This window comes from Sinohyriopsis cumingii, chromosome 17 (assembly GCF_028554795.1).
Source record: "Sinohyriopsis cumingii isolate HCF-2022 chromosome 17, ASM2855479v2, whole genome shotgun sequence".
Taxonomy (NCBI): domain Eukaryota; kingdom Metazoa; phylum Mollusca; class Bivalvia; order Unionida; family Unionidae; genus Sinohyriopsis; species Sinohyriopsis cumingii.
In genome coordinates, this window is record NC_142977.1 from 97,571,602 (window position 1) to 97,583,849 (window position 12,248).

At 37.1% G+C, this 12,248-nt stretch overlaps 1 protein-coding gene across 2 annotated transcripts in view; it reads left to right on the top strand.

Annotated features, from left to right (window-relative positions):
* The window catches only part of LOC149779505 (PAN2-PAN3 deadenylation complex catalytic subunit PAN2-like), a 141,814-nt gene that overhangs the window by 100,445 nt on the left and 29,121 nt on the right, over nucleotides 1-12,248 (top strand). For both annotated transcript variants that reach the window (XM_089940204.1, XM_089940205.1), the window contains exons 18-19: nucleotides 1,613-1,725; nucleotides 3,641-3,739. In XM_089940204.1, the coding sequence (XP_089796330.1) occupies nucleotides 1,613-1,725; nucleotides 3,641-3,739 (212 nt within the window). The remainder of the gene's footprint in view (nucleotides 1-1,612; nucleotides 1,726-3,640; nucleotides 3,740-12,248) is intronic.

The following is a 12,248-nucleotide window of genomic DNA, read 5'->3' on the forward strand; positions in this document are numbered from 1 at the left end:
TGCTTGATGAATCTCAGCTGAAGTTTAACCTTGATTGATAGTTCTCATACCAATTAACAGTTTTTCTTCTTGCTAATATTCGATTTTAGATTTTAGATTTGGTTTGTTGTTTCTTGGTACATTCTAAGTGAAGTGTAATCAAGCATAGCAGATGTGAGTCGTAGAGGTCACCACAACCGTAGGTCTGACCCCACCTTTTACAATGACTCTAGATCTATCACAAACTATGAATTAACATTGGATGTTAACAAAGCAAAGGGAAGAATGACCAAATCAGGGAATTAATTTGAACTTTAGAGTGAAAAAATCTTGATTACATCAGTTGTTCTGGGATGCTGCTGAAAACAATAACAGGATGCTGCTTTGCAGAGCCCGACACGTATATGCAGGTGCAACTGACGTGCCTGACTCAAAAACTAAGGCCATTACAGAATTGTCTAGAACTGTTGTATGCCTTTTCAACTATTTTACCTTTTGGGATGAAGATCTTCCTTGAAAATAAAATTGCAGATAAAAGCTTCCAGATGACTAAGCCTTCCATTGTATAGACAGTAAAGCTTTCAGATAACATAGTCTTTCTTTATTTAAAAAATAAGCTTCTCAGTAACATAGCCTTCCATTATATAGACAGACTAAATGCCAACAACATTTGCATTTGACAAATGAGCAAGAATCTCACATTTATGAGGTGAACTTTAATTTGGTTGGTTTAGCTTGTTACCTCTTTGCATTCCTGATTCTGTTTTGATAAAACTTGGAATATGAGCTTTTTTCTTTGAGATCTCGGATGACTTTGATCAGAATGTCATATTATTGAGGTAATTTTGCATCAGATTTGCTGAGGAGACAATAATATAGTTTGATATGACAGATTTTTCAAGAGTTCAGTAATTATCAAGATTGGATATTAATTGAGGTGATCTTGCATCAGATTGACTGTCCTTATTATCACTTAGACTCTATTCTGATTTTTGCTTCAATTTGATAAAAATACATGTAGACTTTAGTCTTCAGGATATTAATGAGTTGATCTTGTATATTATTCTACTGAGCTCATCAACACTTCAGTGACTATTTCATCTCCGATTTTTATCAGACTTGGTAAATAGGCTTATATCATCAAAAATATATAATGAATTTTGTTATTGTTGAGATTTACACATATTAGTGAAGTGATCTTGCATCTGATTGGATGAACTTCTTATGACTTTAGAAACTGTATTTCTGATTTTAATCAGACTTGGTAAACTTTGCTTTATCCAGTATAAATATTGAATGTTACTCTTCTCACTTCTTTACACTACTTTACTCTATTTTCATCTGATAAATGGAACTAACATCTGCTAGGCACTCAGCATTAAGAGGTTAGTGTTAGGACTGGTCGGCCTGGTGGCAGGATAATGTGACTGGGAGGGACATCATGCTACATGTCTACGGCATGATGCCTCAGTACTAGACATCACTATAAACTTTCACACTGCAGACATCGAAGCGACATGACTGCAAAATTGTTAAAGCTATGTTAAAAATCCCAAACACACACACACACACACACACTTTCATCTGATGACTATATGGATACATTAATTTTTCCTTGTACTTTATATCTCAGGTCCTAACAAAGCTCCAGTACAATTCAGCTTCAGCCAGGTGTTGGAGCATAGTTTGTCTATAGAACAGAATACACAAGCCTGGTGCAATGTGTGTGAGAGCTATCAGCCACATGTGAGTAGCATATTAGATACAGAAATATTGAATGAGTGCTAATTTCATATAAACATTATTAAATGAATTCAGTAGTTTTAAAGTTGAAGACATTGCTGATCTCAGGATTTCAACTTCCACTACCTCCCAAATCCATCCCTCCCCATAAAGATGAAAAATTTGTATCTTTCCTGTCTGTATACTATGAGTAGACTCTAATAATAGAATTTATGGGAAGAATTTTGAGACAATCAAGGTTTTTCCCCAAAATTTAGAACAAAACATGAATGCAGTTTTGTACATATTGTATACCCTTCTTTTACCCATTCTAAATATTTTTAGCTTTACTGTTTAATTGCAGTTCAAAATGAACTGGGATTTATTAAAGTTCAATTCACTGCATCTAAAAATATCTACGTGCAGAAATCAAAGAAGAAACTTCAGTAGTTCCAGGCTGGATTACTGATTTGGAAATATAGATAGAACATTCATATTGTAAGCATGTAAGATTAAATGGTTATGTAATAAAAATGTATATTAATACATTATTCCCAGTATAAACAACATACATGTTTTGGCTGATATCCAAGCATTTAATTAAAGTTATGTCTGCCATAATTTGCTTTGGAAATCATTCAAGGTCTAGGGTTATATTATGTAGATAAGCCAGACTGCCAGGCATTGACGAGGTTAACACATTTTCTAGTTGATATGTTATCACAACAGGCCATCTGGTAACCCTTTTGCCACACATATGCTAAGCAGGTTTTCACATATGGACCCTTGTTTTACTTCTTTCATTCATTAGGTAGAAGTATCCCTGTTTGCATGTGTCCTCTTGCATCATTACCTGCTAGCTTTGTTTTGAGTAAAATTACTGTCTTTAACACATATTGTTGCTGCTTGCATATAAAACAGAATCCATAGGTTTTGTATTGCATGGAAAGTAATGTTAGTTCATAGAGTTAACAATATGAAAAAAAAACTACTGGAAAATGAATGGTTTCCTGCCTTAATAAAAATGTATACTTTCTTGCCATTGTTTTGAAGACTGCTGAAATTCAGTATTTCAGTTATGTAAGTTAATATTCATTTTTATTTTGAGAATGTTAATTGAGCTGAGAATTATCAAAATGAATACAGACAATGCGGACATTGCAGAATTAATCTGATGACAGTTATCTTGTTGGTTGTATGGAAGTATTCAAGCTTCATTCTTCTGCGGATTTAAGTTATCTTTATACTTTGTTCTCAAACCAGTGGATAAGTGACAAATTTGATAAACTTTAGGTCCTCCAACTAAGAGAGTTGTGATTGTTTTTAATAAAATTGAAAGATGTCAAGAGTTTTTTTTATAAGAATGAAATGTGTCAGAGTTATTTTTTTAATAAAATTGAAAGATGTCAGAGTTATTTTTTTAATAAAATTGAAAGATGTCAGAGTTGTTTTTTTTATAAGATTGAAGGGTGTCAGAGTTACTTTTTAAGATTGTAATGTGCCAGAAATGGGTTTTTAGATTGAAAGGTGCCTCAGTTTTATTTTTAGACTGAAAGGCATCAGAGTTGTTTTTCTAAGATAGAATGGTATCAGTTGTTTTTTTTATAAGCATAAAAGTTGTCAGAGTTGTTTTGTATAAGATTGAAAGGTGTCATAGTTGTTTTTTTTATAAGCCTGAACATGTCAGAGTTCTTGTTTATAAGATTGAAAGGTATTAGAGGTTTTTTTATACAAGATTAAAGGGTGTCAGTTGTTTTTTTTTATAATATTGAAAGGCATCAGAGTTATTTCTTAATGAAATTAATAGGTGTCAGAATTTGTTTTTAAGATTGAAGGGTGTCAGAATTTGTTTTTAAGATTGAAAGGTTTTCTTGTATATAATATTGAGATGTGTCAGTTGTTTTTTTAAGACCATTTATTTTGGTCATTGCTCTTTCAGAATCAAACTAAGAAGATTGACAGTCTACCAGATGTTCTGGCCCTGAACTGTCAGCTAGAAAATGAGAGGAATCAGGAGTTCTGGAAGATACAGATCATGGTAAACACATTCTTATTCTTCTTCAAATACGTCACCGAGTCATTTGTTACGAGAACATCCACTACCTTACAAAATTCAACCCTCCCAAGTGAGAAAAGATGTTAACAGTGTCTTTTAACTTATTTAGCAATAACAGTGCTTAAATAGCATCAGCTTGTTGAGACAGAAGTCAGGGAAGAGATGTCTCTCATTAGATGGAAGGATTGGTGCCATATCTGCCAAATCTCATCAGTTGCTAGTTACTATTTTCCTATCTGTGACTGATCTGCATGGTCTGTCAAGGCCTTATTATCATGGTCTACCAAGGCCTTATTATCATGGTCTGTCAAGGCCTTATTATCATGGTCTATCAAGGCCTTATTATCATGGTCTGTACAGGCCAAATCTGCATTGACTGTCAAGGCCTTATCTGCATAGTCTGTCAAGGCCTTATCAGCATGGTCTGTCGAATGTTTTGTATATATCGTCCAAGTTTTAGTGGTCCTAAAAAAATATCCTTTGGTAAGGAAGTGTATACTGTGTTTTCTTGGAGAATTTTGCTCAGTACATATCATAGATGAATATTTTTGAACTTTTTTTATTTTGTCTTATGATAAGTTAACTCTTGCCAGATTAATTGTTTGCTTTAATGGTCAGTAAATTTCATCTCCGCCCTTAATCTTATTGAAAGTGATATCAAATAAATAATTATTTATTCCCAGTAATTGACTGATTTTGTCTCTATGTATTGTTGTTTTTTTCTCTTTAATTACAGCTGAATATAGGCAGTAATAAGTATGGGGTCTGTAGGAAGTTCAGGTTGGCAGAGTAAAATCACCCCACTTGTATGTATGGGGTCTGTAGGAAGTTCAGGTTGGCAGAGTAAAATCATCCCACTTGTATGTATGGGGTCTGTAGGAAGTTCAGGTTGGCAGAGTAAAATCATCCCACTTGTATTGTATGTATGGGGTCTATAGGAAGTTCAGGTTGGCAGAGTAAAATCACCCCACTTGTATTGTATGTATGTGGTCTGTAGGAAGTTCAGGTTGGCAGAGTAAAATCACCCCACTTGTATGTATGGGGTCTGTAGGAAGTTCAGGTTGGCAGAGTAAAATCACCCCACTTGTATGTATGGGGTCTGTAGGAAGTTCAGGTTGGCAGAGTAAAATCACCCCACTTGTATTGTCTGTATGGGGTCTGTAGGAAGTTCAGGTTGGCAGAGTAAAATCACCCCACTTGTATTGTATATATGGGGTCTGTAGGAAGTTCAGGTTGGCAGAGTAAAATCACCCCACTTGTATTGTATGGGGTCAATAAGACATTTAAGCTAGCAGAGAAAAACCACACTGCTTTTATTGTCCATGTGGGGACTGTAAAAAAAGATCACTTATCGAGTAAAATCATCCACTTGTATTGTTTGTATGAGGTTTGTAGGAAGTTCAGGTTGGCAGAGTAAAATCATCCCACTTGTATTGTAAATATGGGGTCTGTAGGAAGTTCAGGTTGGCCGAGTAAAATCACCCCACTTGTATGTATGGGGTCTGTAGGAAGTTCAGGTTGGCATAGTACAATCACCCCACTTGTATGTATGGGGTCTGTAGGAAGTTCAGGTTGGCAGAGTAAAATCACCCCACTTGTATTGTATGTATGGGGTCTGTAGGAAGTTCAGGTTGGCAGAGTAAAATCACCCCACTTGTATGTATGGGGTCTGTAGGAAGTTCAGGTTGGCAGAGTAAAATCATCCCACTTGTATGTATGGGGTCTGTAGGAAGTTCAGGTTGGCATAGTACAATCACCCCACTTGTATGTATGGGGTCTGTAGGAAGTTCAGGTTGGCATAGTACAATCACCCCACTTGTATGTATGGGGTCTGTAGGAAGTTCAGGTTGGCAGAGTAAAATCACCCCACTTGTATGTATGGGGTCTGTAGGAAGTTCAGGATGGCAGAGTAAAATCACCCCACCTGTATGTATGGGGTCTGTAGGAAGTTCAAGTTGGCAGAGTAAAATCATTCTACTTGTATATATGGGGTCTTGAATAAGTTCATAGTGGCAGAGTAAAATCAACCAACTTGTATTGTCTGTATGAGGTCTCAAACAGACCATACATGTATTATCTGTACCCAGTGGTCAGATGAGAGACTGGTGACATTTATGGCCAAACATTTGACCTGGGCTGGTGAGACAGCCTGAAAGTGCTACCGATGCTGCCTTAGTTGCAAGTTTTCTCATGTAATCTTAAATTGAGGCAAAAATATGACCCATTCGAAGACAGTCTGGCAGTCTCACCTTTACCTTCCATGCAGATCTAGCTCCCATATTGCTCATCATACCAGATCATACCATTTTTGAGCAGAGTACCAAGCTTGTAACAACACTATGCTAGCTTATGTGTACCATTCCTAGACAACATCTAAACACACATACTTCCCCAGTACTGACTGTGGCAATGTGTACTTTGATATTTATTACTGGGCACTGGTAATGACTTCAGCCAGCTTTGTACCACATCCACTGCAATCAAAAATATTCTAAATTTCTAGGTTCAGTGATCTGTCTTCCCAGCATACCCAGTTATGCCATTTCCAGCCCTGGCTGTGTTGCAGAAGCAAACCACAACTGGCAAAGGATTTGTTGGCAGGTTCTCTCACAGTATTCAGAACCTGGCAAACCCTAAGGCAGTAGTGACCAGAATGGACAGTTCCATCACAGATCCTGGCTCATTTCCAGTTATGGTAATTTTTGGTCATCAGGAGATGTTTTGTTAGCAACTCCATCCCCAAATCCAATGTTAAAGACACATAGGAAATGGATGTGAGCTACCAGCACATATGACCAGCTTGAGATAAATAATGCCGTGTTTATTTCAGAATGTATCCAAATGACACCAGATGTATATCAGCATGGAGTTACACATGAGGAGATTGATCAAGCAGGTAACAGTACAGCTTTTTTTTCTGGGAATTGTTGCCCACACCTTCTTCATGCATGTCTCATGTTTTTGGTTTGCCAGGAGAGTGTCTTTGGAGTATTTGGAAATCCTCCATTAGTGACTTAGAGTTTACAGAAGAGTTTCCATCCTTTAACCAGGCAGTCCAGTCTAGTGGGCATAAGTCCCTTAGCCTGTAAGGCAGTCCAGTCTGATGTGTTTCCAGCCATTGTCATGGTGAGCCACCAGACTGGTTAACTGTCTTGCTATTCCTACCAGCAGCCAGGTGATCAGATATCAGTTATGTTGTTGGACTGTGCCACATAATGGCTGAACGGAATCCATATGATTGGTATGTTCATTATGCCAGCCGTCGTCAAGCATTCCAATCCAACAGCAAGCCTTCATTTCAGCATGTCATCCTGCCGTACAGCTTTCTATTCTGGCCTTCTACCCTTGTGGATCATGCATTGCCTAACTACAGATGGCAGGCCTGATATTACTGACATATCCACATGAGATACAATAACTTCTGTGTCAGTGGTAGACAAGCAGGATCCTACAGCAGAAATATCTTTGGTGAAATGGTCATCTGTCTGGGAGGCTGACCCATTTTCTCTCATCACCACAGTAAGCAGAAACTGAAGCCCAGAGGATTACAGTATATATATATATATATATATATATATATATATATATATATATATATATATATATATATATATATTGGAAAAGAAGGCTTGTCAATTCTATATTGGTTGCTTACTTCCTCAGGCAGAAGTGGACGAAATCACCAACTTATGCATTTAGGCAGTGACTTCTGGTTCATAACTCCTAATAAATGGTTGAGGAATGACCTCATAGGGTCCACAAGTCCCAGCCTGTCAAATAAATCCTCATCAACCTCCCTATCCCAGAGACCCATTGGTTCTGCACATAGTAGACTAGCATCATTCCTGGAACCAATGTCACTATTGACCATAGTATTGCACAACCCCACAGAATTTGTAGACTTCCCATGTCATCAAAAAAATGCAATAACTGAGCCATAGACTACATGAGGCACATACAGATGACGTATTATGCATGTATACATACAAAGCAACTTTGTTACACATTAAATTCTTTCATAAGAACAACTGCAGGGGATTATGATTATAATAACTCACATTTGTGTTTGAATCTCTTTTTGACAAGAATAACTGTGCTGGATTATGAGAACTCATACATTACTCATCATTTAATACATACAAAATATAATTGAATTATCTTGATTTAGAAATTTAAAAGAAATTATGTTTCAGTATATTTAAACAGTTTCATCACATGTAACACATATCAAGAAGGAATGAACTATTCACATACCTCTGTAGCCGAAGATTGCTTAGGCATAGTAGACAACTATTCACATACCTCTGTAGCCGAAGATTGCTTAGGCATAGTAGACAACTATTCACATACCTCTATAGCTTAAGATTGCTTAGGCAAAGTAGACAACTATTCACATACCGCTATAGCTTAAGATTGCTTAGGCGAAGTAGACAACTATTCACATACCTCTGTAGCTTAAGATTGCTTAGGCATAGTAGACAACTATTCACATACCTCTATAGCTTAAGATTGCTGAGGCATTCACATACCTCTATTGCTTAAGATTGCTGAGGCATAGTAGACAACTATTCACATACCTCTATAGCTTAAGATTGCTTAGGCATAGTAGACAACTATTCACGTACCTTTGTAGCTTAAGATTGCTTAGGCATAGTAGACAACTATTCACATACCTCTATAGCTTAAGACTGCTTAGGCATAGTAGACAACTGTTCACATACCTCTCGTATGTCAGGTGTTTAGGCTTGAATAAACAGTAACACAAGAAAAGGTGAAAACAAAACGCTTTGAAAAAATACAATAATTTATTTCCCTGGAAAAATTCTGTAAAGATGAAAAAAAAATATGAATTTAGTTTTATAGAATCAAATCCAAAATAATCCAAGAATAATCCACAAATTTTTTTTTAGTAGTCCTAAAAACAAAATGTTCTGATTTCAAGTTCGAATCCCGACAAAGATTCCAAGAGGGAAGACAGTGACGTATAGTGAAATCTGTAGTGTTGAATTCTACAGTTCCTTGTAGAAACAAGAATTATCACTCCAGTTTCTGATAGCTGAATACATTTTTTAAATAAAAAGCTGTCTTTGTTCAACAATTTAACAATGAGCACTCGTAATTTCCAGAAAAATAACAGAATTAACCCTTTTGAATCCAAGTAATTTGAAATAATTCCAATCCAAGTAATTTGAAATAACTCCAAACAGCACAACATACAACTTCCAGTTTAACAGCCCAGCTTCTACTGAGAATAACTCTCCAAAACAGAGGTTATCTTGTCTCCTAAACGTAAACAAGGGGTCATGTGATCATCTTCTATAAGCTTATAGAATTGTGTACTTGTTAAAGGTCATGTACACCCAGTGTGACCCTGGTGAAAACCAGTCATTTTACTCATAAGAAATAAAAAATGTTTACATCTTAAATACGAAGTCTCATCATGATCTCGACAACAACCAATCATTTTAAAATAAAATAGAACTTGTTTACATGGTTGCTACAAATTTTGAAACACGGTCAGGATTTAGATCAACACCTGGTGTTTATAAAATGAACAGTCAAGGTCAAACTATTTTCTGAAGAAAGTATCATCTCTGGTGAATAAATTTACAATAGCATGTAATATAAAATTAAAAAAATTTAAAACTGAAACAATTAAATTGAAATATATATTAAATCAGATACAAGTAAACCAAATACATAACACATCTATAGCTGAAGATTGCTTAGGCGTAGTTGACAACTTCCTGATAAGAATCAGCTATATTGTGACAATGCAAAGTGTAAGTGTTCTAGTCATCGTCATATCCATGGTCTGATAACTTCAGATAAATGTTCCTCTTACTGACACTTCGTGCATGCTGCAGCTAATGAACAGAAGTCATCATGTCAGATTTGTCAAGGTTAAAACTATACACTCCCAGGTAATGCTGTACATGGCAATGAAACCCATAACATTTTCACTCAAACACTATTCAAAGGTATTTTTGTACACACAGTTCTGTAACATCTCATGACAGTTGGTGGTTTCATTACTAAGAATAGGGTTTCAGCCATGGGAAATAGGTCTGTTTCAAAACCACTCTTTTACCTGGAACATTCTTCTCAGGGGTCTCTTCAAGACCCCATTAGGGCTTTCATGTAGTACTCAAAATGAAGTGAGCCAATCAAAGAAGGAAAATTTGCATCATCTTACCATCATAAGAAGGATGGGATGAACAGACTTTTTTGTCCTTGATGTGTCGGGTTATCTGAACATCCTTCATGGAGCAAACCCAAGACCATATATAATTTCTTATGCATATTAGACCATGAGATTAGGTCAGTCACCACCATGATAATCATATCAGTGCTCTGTTCCATTACTGAAATTTATTGAAACAGTTGGAGGTTTGAAATATTCTCCATCTTTTGTCTGAGAGATATTTCATCCCCAAAAGGGCTAAATTGGACCTACTTAGGCTTGTATCAGCAGCACAACCTTCCCAAGTCAGTCAGCAGCTTTGTGGTGACTAGGGTTACTCGACTTCTGCAGGATTTGTGGGAGTGAACTATTTTAACCCTCAGACCATTATTGAGTCCTATGTTAACTCTGACCTGTATCTGGTACAAGATGCAAAGATGCTACACAAATTAGGACAATGAAACCAGGATCACCTCCCAGAATAAGGGGAGGTGAGTCATTTAAACCTGTAATTATTCTCTTAATGTGTTAATGATTGGGTAGTGTATTTGAAGAAGAAATAATGTTAAAGGGATCTAAGTTTTCTCAGCAATACTTTATCATAATATGGGCAAACCCTACCAAGCCCTCCCTGCAGTTACATTGCTGTAAGATATTTAATACAAGAAAATCCTAGCAAGCCCTCCATGCAGTTACTTTGCTGTAAGATATTTAATACAGGCAAACCCTACCAAGCCCTCCCTTCAGTTACATTGCTGTAAGATATTTAATACAGGCAAACCCTACCAAGCCCTCCCTTCAGTTACATTGCTGTAAGATATTTAATACAGGCAAACCCTACCAAGCCCTCCCTTCAGTTACATTGTTGTAAGATATTTAATACAGGCAAACCCTACCATGCCCTCCCTTCAGTTACATTGCTGTAAGATATTTAATACAGGCAAACCCTAGCAAGCCCTCCTTCAGTTACATTGCTGTAAGATATTTAATACAGGCAAACCCTAGCAAGCCCTCCTTCAGTTACATTGCTGTAAGATATTTAATACAAGCAAACCCTACCAAGCCCTCCCTTCAGTTACATTGCGGTAAGATATTTAATATGGGCAAGCCCTACCATGCCCTCCCTTCAGTTACATTGCTGTAAGACATTTAATACAGGCAAACCCTACCAAGCCCTCCCTTCAGTTACGTTGCTGTAAGATATTTAGTATGGGCAAGCCCTACCATGCCCTCCCTTCAGTTACATTGCTGTAAGACATTTAATACAAGCAAACCCTACCAAGCCCTCCCTTCAGTTACGTTGCTGTAAGATATTTAATATGGGCAAGCCCTACCAAGCCCTCCCTTCAGTTACATTGCTGTAAGATATTTAATATGGGCAAGCCCTACCAAGCCTTCCCTTCAGTTACATTGCTGTAAGACATTTAATACAGGCAAACCCTACCAAGCCCTCCCTTCAGTTACGTTGCTGTAAGATATTTAATACAGGCAAATCCTACCAAGCCCTCCCTTCAGTTACATTGCTGTAAGACATTTAATACAGGCAAATCCTACCAAGCCCTCCCTTCAGTTACATTGCTGTAAGACATTTAATACAGGCAAACCCTACCAAGCCCTCCCTTCAGTTACGTTGCTGTAAGATATTTAATACAGGCAAACCCTACCAAGCCCTCCCTTCAGTTACATTGCTGTAAGACATTTAATACAGGCAAACCCTACCAAGCCCTCCCTTCAGTTACATTGCTGTAAAACATTTAATACAGGCAAACCCTACCAAGCCCTCCCTTCAGTTACATTGCTGTAAGATATTTAATACAGGCAAACCCTACCAAGCCCTCCTTTCAGTTACATTGCTGTAAGATATTTAATACAGGCAAACCCTACCAAGCCTTCCCTTCAGTTATGTTGCTGTAAGATATTTAATACAGGCAAACCCTACCAAGCCCTCCCTTCAGTTACGTTGCTGTAAGATATTTAATAGGCAAATCCTACCAAGCCCTCCCTTCAGTTACATTGTTGTAAGACATTTAATACAGGCAAACCCTACCAAGCCCTCCCTTCAGTTACATTGCTGTAAGATATTTAATACCGGCAAACCCTACCAAGCCCTCCCTTCAGTTACGTTGCTGTAAGATATTTAATACAGGCAAATCCTACCAAGCACTCCCTGCAGTTGCATTGCTGTAAGATATTTAATACAAGCAAATCCTACCAAGCCCTCCGTGCAGTTACTTCGCTGTAAGACATTTAATACAAGCAAACCCTACCTACCCCTTCCTGCAGTTACATTGCTGTAAGACATTTAAT